General features: G+C 34.7%; 1 protein-coding gene across 1 annotated transcript in view; it reads right to left on the bottom strand.

Annotated features, from left to right (window-relative positions):
- The window catches only part of LOC137639324 (nascent polypeptide-associated complex subunit alpha, muscle-specific form-like), a 26,136-nt gene extending 19,066 nt beyond the window's left edge, over positions 1-7,070 (bottom strand). Inside the window, exon 1 of the mRNA XM_068371604.1 lies at positions 7,014-7,070. Coding sequence (XP_068227705.1) covers positions 7,014-7,070 — 57 coding nt within the window. The remainder of the gene's footprint in view (positions 1-7,013) is intronic.
- Between the last annotated feature and the right edge of the window lie 1,279 nt (positions 7,071-8,349).

Raw genomic sequence — 8,349 nt, 5'->3', positions numbered from 1 at the left:
AATAGATTTACAAGTAGAGACTTCAGTACCTTGACTTAAATAATCTTCTAGTGAAGATTACAATTGAAAGAGCAAAACTCTTTATCATGTATATTTTGAGTGATACAATTGTATCGAGGACACTTAAAACATCTTCGATTATATTGAAGCTTCTATAAAAAAAAAAAAAAACATTCTTGTCCAAAGTCAAGGGTTTCACATTCTGACATAGATGTATAACTTACAGTAGTTTTTTTTCAACTATTTTCTACTAAAAAGGAAAATAAACCTAGAAAGGGAAACGGAAAGTCTGCCAACCATTTGGACACTTATACGGACACAAGCTCACAGTTACACACCTCATAGGAGAGAGTCTGGGTTCTAACTAAGTGTTCCAAGGTACCGGCTAAAAGTCTCTGCTGGCATGAATCAATCAGGTAATTAATATTCGTATGATCAACTTCCGTCCAGCCTCGGCTATCTTACACTTGTGATTCATATCCTGTTGTTATAAGTTCGATCGTTATTGTTATGGCTATTCTCGATATAAATGCTCTATATACTATAAGCTCATAAACTTCGTCAAACATTCTGTAACAACCGCTAAATTTCTGCCTTTGAACTGAATCATCATCACTATCTCCTTCTACGCCTGTTGACACAAAGGGCCTCGGTTAGATATCGCTAGTCATCACTAGTTTGAGCTTTTAATTCAAAACTTCTCCATTCACCATCTCCTATTTCACGCTTCATAATCCTCAGACAATTAGGCCTGAGTCTTCCAATCTTTTAGTGCTTTGTGGAGCCCAGCTGAACGTTTGTGAACTAATCTCTCTTAGGGAGTACAAAGAGCATGCCCAAACCATCTCCCTCTACCCGTCATCATTCTCTCATCCACATACGGCACTCGAGTAATCTCTCTTATAGTTTCATTTCTAATCCTGTCCTACCATTTTACTCCTAATATCCTCTTGAGGGCTTTATTCTATAATCTACTAAATCTATTGGAGATTGTTTCATTGTCATACCAGGACCCATGTCCATAGAGTAACACCAATCTCACTAAATTGATATATAGTCTGATTTTTATATGTAATTTCAGGTGATTTGATTTCCAAGTTTAATTTAACTTAGCCATTGTCTGATTTGCTTTTTTCAATCTTTCACTAAACTCTAATTCTAAAGACTCTGTATTGGAGATCATAGTTCCTAAATACTTTAATGACTCTACTTCATTAATCCTTTCTCCTTCCAATGACATTTCATCTTCCATTACATACTCAGTTCTCATCATCTCTTTCTTCTATTTATCTTCAAACTAACATCGTGTGATATTTCATGCATTCTGGTAAGCAAGCATGGCAAATCCTGTAGTGTTCTGCTAACAAGGACAGTATCATCACCCTTGATGTGCTAAATTCCTATCGCCAATCCAGTCCAATCCTTCTCCACCATCTCTGACTTGTCTACACATTACAAAATCCATGAGGAGGATAAACAACACAGGTGACAACATATTACCCTGGAGTACTCCGCTGTTCTTTGCACTTGCTATGCTCATGAGCAGACTGAATGAAATTTACATATTTAAGAGGAATTCCATAATAATGCAGGACTCTCCACAAAATTGGCCGGTGTACACTATTGAAGGCTTTTTCATAGTCCACAAATACCATCAAAATAGGATTTTTGTATTCTATGCATTACTGTACAACCTGTCTTAAGATGAGAATTTGGTCTGTGCAACTTCTACCTTTTCTAGATCCTGCTTTTTCATCTCTCAGGTTTTCATTAATATTACTCTCCAGTCGCTAGACAATAAGCATACTATATATTTTCATAACAACCGATGTAAGTGTTATGCCTCTGTAATTATTGCAATTAGTCAGATCTCTTTTATTTGCTATTTTTACCAACACTCCTAACTCCCATTCATCATATTTTGCCTCTTCACACCACATTCTATAAAATAATCTTGTAAGTAGTCTGGGAGTCACTTCATTTTCGGCCAGTATTATCTCGGCAGTTATTCCAGCATATCCTGTGGCTTTCCATCTCTTTAGTTTTCGAGGATAGCTTCGACTTCAAACACACTGAATCATATCCTTTATGAATTTCTCTCTCCATCTAACCTTTTAACTTTCCTCCCTTTTTCTCTATTAACTGTTATAAACCTCGCAGGGTAGTCTTACACACAAACACACACACACACACACACACACACACATATATATATATATATATATATATATATATATATATATATATATATATATATATATATATATATATATATCTATATATATATATATATATATATATATATATATATAGATATATATATATATATATATATATATATATATATATATATATATATATATATATATATATATATACAGGTAGTTGGTGACTTACGACGGAGATAGGGGCAGAGCGACACGTTGTAAGTCAATTTTGTCATATGTCGAACCAAAATTTGAAGTTTCCTTAGATTGATTATGATGCGTTATGATTCGGCAATCATCTCTATCATATTTTATCAATATTTCATTACTATCTACCACTTTCCAATTTCTTGTTTCATAGGATATCATATGTCAGTGTATGTAAATTTACGTTGTTTTTAAGAATTAACTTTCTAGTTCACCTATTTTGCTACGAAGTCTTATGTAAACAGTTTAAGAGTGTTATATGACCCTACAACGTATGAACAAGACATTATGTATATATTTTTCATATATTTATGAGATATTGTGTTCTCTTTGTGAGAAAATACGTAATTTTTATATTTGCCACGTGTTTAGGAAGCTTCTCTAAAACTCGTGTTACATTTCATCTTTTTTTTATATCCGAGAGTAGTAGGTGGGCGGAGCTAGCTGAGAGAGAGCTGCCGTCCAGCGAGGTTGATTCTCCTGTTCGATACGTGATAGTTAATAACTCTGGCGTCGTAAGAAGCCGGCTCTCAAGCCATGAAAATAATCTATTTAGAATAATCTAGTCGTTACTAAGTTCATATATATGTGCCCCAAGGGATCCATAGCAACAGAAGCGAACCAGCCTATCCTGTGAACGATCCAAAGTACATCCTCCTCTCTCAAGTGCCTCAACAGTGTCCTCTCCAAAGTGATTTTTTGCCCAACGTATATCGTGTGTAGTGTATTAAAACGTTGCTGCAAATTTCCCAGAAATTTTAAATTTATTGTGGCGTGGTGAGTACTGGAATTTTATAAATCTTTGTAACTGGCCCAGGAAGATTTGTGTACAAACATGAAGTATATTTATATCATTATCAGCTTAACTATTTCCATTAGCTGTTAAGAATAATTAATAGTGGAAAATTTAATTTCCAGGGAAACAAGTGATTGTTTAATTTTCATAAATATTGGTTTCTTTTGCCTTAGTCGAAGTTTTGTTCAGACTTAGTATAGCAAATGATTTATTTTTTATGTAAATTCTTTCAAAATATTGTAATTATTATAAAGTTTATTAATTTTTTTAAAGATTGTACTATTTTAATCACCAATGTTTATTTCAGTACTCGGTCGTATCCTGGATAAAGAATCGAAGTAAGAGGTTGTTTGAATGCAATAGTTCTAAATAATAATTACCCAGTTTTGTTTTGAGTGTACTTATGAAGCCTTTGGATATTCAGTATTTCTATGTATTGCTGTCTCGGAGTTGTATAATCTTCTCAGAGTTGGGTTGTTTAAATATATCAGATAAATATAAAAACGAACCGGTGAGTTTGAAACTCAAGAGGTTGCGTAGCTTGCCAGCCGTAATATATATAGTATCATATTTTGGTTCTCAGACCACGAGACCATAAGATGATAATATATATATATATATATATATATATATATATATATATATATATATATATATATATATACATATATATATATATATATATATATATATATATATATATATATATTCCTGTCACGCTAGCGTGGGATTGCCAGAGATATCACTACTTGGTCTCTACCCGTCCCTTGGGTAGAGGGAGTGTGAGGTGTCATACCTTAGTAAAGGGGTTACCGCAAGAGGTACACTCGGAAACCACAATCTCTCACAAATTGCCGAAACTGCCGAGTTAGGAAAGAGAGAGGGAGCGGTGGGAAAAGTTGAATATCTGTATCTGCATATCTATCTGAATATTTAGCTGTTATTCTGGACGGCTTGTGTACATTAGTAGAGAATAAATGCTTTTATGTAGGTTTGTGTACTTTTCGGATTAGTCAATGGATTGTAGTAAGTGGTAAATGTTATATACTGTAATTCACATACCATCACTGCTCAAATAAAGCTTTTTCCGGCTATATCACAATCGACAAAATTTAAGAACATCGTAATCTGATTTGCAGAAAGAAACAGCAATAACTGATTCGTTTCTTTTTTTTTCGTCTAAAACGAGGAAAAATTACCTTCCTTTTAGTTTTGATATTTAAACTGAAACACTTATCAAGACGTGTATCATTTCTATCAGATCTACATATTTCGTTTTATTGTAATGACACCAACATCTATAAACAAATATATGAAGGTTTATGACTGTTTTATGATAGAAACGTGTCTTAGAAATACCATGTAAAGCATCATCATGAAAAATAGTGACCTAAGTCTAACCAAGGAGACTTTAGAAACAAGTTAAACAAGTTAATGAAATCAAGGATGCTGAAGAATTTGGTATTTCCTGTCTAGAAGGTAAAAGTAACAAATCGATTGACTGAATGATTGCAACTCTAGATTTTTTTTGGCGCATCTAAAATATTAGTTTCTAAAATAGGCAGAACAAAATTTGACCGCCAAAAGAAAAAATAAAACAACTCTCTCTCTCTCTCTCTCTCTCTCTCTCTCTCTCTCTCTCTCTCTCTCTCTCTCTCTCTCTCTCTCTCTCTCTCCTTTTCTTCTTAAGTTCCAGCTAACAGACAGGTTTATCTCGTCGAGTGGTTTTCCTCTTGGTTGGCAGAGCAATCTTTGGGAATAGCAGCGTATGGTTGAAAAGCTTTGGGATTGACGCAGAGATTGAGGCAAGGTTTTTTTATGGAGGATAAAGCCAAGCCAAAGATCCATCCGTCTTCTTCACTTGCAGCCCTCACAGCATCTTTCTTCTTCTCTTCTTCTCCAAGTCCTTCTCTTTTCTAAAACTTTCTACATCCTTTTATTTCGGTTTCCTGTGACTGTTGCTTTAAGAAGAAAAATTCAATCTTTCTTATATAAGTTGGCCTTGGCACCAACCACCCGTTGAGATACTACCGCTAGAGATTTATAGGTTTCTTTGACTGGCCAGACAGTACTACACTGGATCCCTCTTTATGGTTACTGCTAATTTTTTTTTGCCTACATATATACTGAATAGTCTGGCCTATTCTTTCCACAATCACATTTGTCCTCGTACACCTGACAACTCTGAGATTACCAACTAATTCTTCTTCACTCAAGAGGTAAACTACTGGACTGTACTTGTTCAGCGGCTACTTTCCTCTTGGCAAGGGTAGAAGAGACTCTTTAACTATGATAAGCAGCTCATCTAGTACAAGGACACTCAAAACTCAAACCACTGCTCTCTAATCTTGAGTAGCGCCATAGCCTCTGTACCATGGTCTTCCACTGTCTTGGAGTAGAGTTCTCTTGCTTGAGTGTACATTCGGGCGCACTATTCTATCTTCTTTTCCTTCCTCTTATTTTATTAAATTTTTATAGTTTATATATGAAAGAATTACTTTAAACTTGTTGCTATTCATGAAGTAGTTTAATTGTTCTTTACTTCTCTTATAGTTTATTTCCTTATTTCCTTTCCTCACCGGGATATTTTTCCCTGTTGAAGCCCTTGAACTTATGGCATCCTGCTTTTTAAACTAGCGTTGTAGCTTAGCAAGTAATAATAATAATAATAATAATAATAATAATAATAATAATAATAATAATAATAATAATAATAATAATAATAAAGGCGTGGCATCGTATTCCCAAGATCACTAGCAAAACTCATAAATCATTACGCTGAGTTTTTCTTCCGATAAACAGATACAAAAGTCTGGGTCTTGCCCATTTTTTTTTTCAGAATAAGAAACTAGATGATACTGACTTGAGTTGCAGCTTATAATTTCCACTCATTTCAACTCTATTGATTTTATTGCTTCAAAATCTAATTTTAGGTTTCTACGATTATTTGTAATGTATGGATTTTTCTTCACAAAGAAACAAGGTCTTATTAAAATTAATATAATTTTGGTTATATGAGGTTCCATAAAAGGACACAGATATAATTGAACAAGGCCTAGAAATTCATTCACATATACATATTGCAATATGCATATCCATAAGAAAAAATTCATCAAGATACACTTTACAAAACGAGGACACTAACGTTGCTTGACAATTGTGCAATATTTAGATAAAATCAATTCCCTCTTATTCTTCATCCATATAAAAAGATTTTTGTCTAATAGGCTAATGACCATTCCATATATAACCAAAAATATGTTCTTTATTCTGCATAAAATTCCTTTGGACCAGGACAAATATGTGTCAGAATCCAGAGCTTCGAACATACAAGCGAGTTCGCTACTATCAATTTCTGTACAAGTGTCTCGCGTCTGTTACACAGGAAGCAATTCATCCTTTCTATGTTTATTTTCTCCCTGAAGAGATTGCAGTTGAATCAAATGTATTGTTTGATAATCATTACAAAAATGCACACCAAGCATCTTCAATTTTCCGATGAAGATCCCAGTCTTCTTTGTTACTCTATTCACGTGCTGGAAAGATGCAAGTCATATTTTCTTCACTTCAGCTCCTTTCCAAAATAACATATTACATCATCTACCACTTTTAACACAATCTTATCCTCTATAAATAATATAAATTGGAATCATCAAGATAACCAATAAATAATAATTTCTGTCTATGAAGATTGACTTAAAGGGCACATCTTAGTTTTTAGCCTTCTATCCAATGGCTGAAGGTACACAGACAGGAGAATCATTGAAAGAGGACAGACATGTCTGTCTTATCGATCGTTTCACGTTGTAAGGCCCTTCAACACGAGAGGCAAATGCACTACGCGCAGACACTGTTACCATTTTCATTATATGGGTGACGATGAAGAGTGTAGATGACGTCATAGACGAGGAAACGACGGGCAAACCATTGAAGTGCCCATGTCCGTTGATGAGGTATAGGATGGGCGCCTGACTACTGTCTGTCTGCCCTCTGCCCGGGGTTTTCTAGCCCATGTTATTCGTTCACTTGCCCGTGCCTACTATCTGCCTTGGACTGTTTGATCTGGTAATACTGTTTCAAAGCAAGAGAATTACGGACAAATCAGAGTGCCCGTCCTGCATTTGCCCCTCGTGTGGGAGGGTATTAAGGTTTGCAACACACACCACTTACAATAATAGTGCTGCTTATATTAACATACAAAGCCTCAATATAGGAAATACCTTTATCATCAACCTCAAAAGCTTCTAATATTTTCAGAACAAATTCAATACATACTTTGTACAAAGCACGCGACCAGTCTAAGGATAGAACTGCGCAAATGGACGAGGATTCATTAGCATAATGCAGTACATTTATACAAGACTTCTTCCTACAGTTAGTAGGTTGGTCAGGGCACCAGCCACCCGTTGAGATACTACTGTCAGAGAGTTTTGTCCTTCGACTGGCCAGATATTACTACATTGGATTCTTTTCTCTGGTTATGGTTCATTTCACACCGAATAGTCTGGCCTATTCTTTACATATTCTCCTCTGTCCTCATACACCTGACAACACTGAGATTGCCAAGTAAATTCTCTTCCCTCATGGCGTTAACTATTGCACTTTAATTATTCATTGGCTACTTTCATCTTGGTAAGGGTAGAAGAGACTCTTCAGCTATGGTAAGCAGCTCTTCCAAGAGAAGGGCAATCCAAAATCAAACCATTGTTCTCTAGTCTTTGGTAGTGCCATAGCCTCAACACCATGGTCTTTCACTGTCTTGGGTTAGAGACTTCGTTTTCTTGCTTGAGGTTCCACTCAGGCACATTATTCCATCTTATTTCTCTTTCTCTTGTTTTGTTAAAGTTTTTATAGTTTATATAGGAAATATTTATTTTAATTTTGTCACTTCTCAAAATATTTTATTTCAATTGTTAATTACTTCTCTTATAATTTATGTGTTTTCTTGTTTCCTTTCCTCACTGGGCTATTTTCCCTGTTGGAGCCCATGGGCTTATAGAATCATATTTTTTCAACTAGGGCTGTAGCTTAAATGTGTAGTGTGAAGTACAACTGATAATCTTTTAGATACAAGCTTGGACACGATCTATATTATTATTATTATTATTATTATTATTATTATTATCATTATTATTATCC

Source organism: Palaemon carinicauda, chromosome 4 (genome assembly GCF_036898095.1).
Source record: "Palaemon carinicauda isolate YSFRI2023 chromosome 4, ASM3689809v2, whole genome shotgun sequence".
In the NCBI taxonomy this organism is placed as follows: domain Eukaryota; kingdom Metazoa; phylum Arthropoda; class Malacostraca; order Decapoda; family Palaemonidae; genus Palaemon; species Palaemon carinicauda.
The sequence above is the reverse complement of the archived record's forward strand: the minus strand, read 5'-3'. Positions and strand labels throughout refer to the sequence as shown.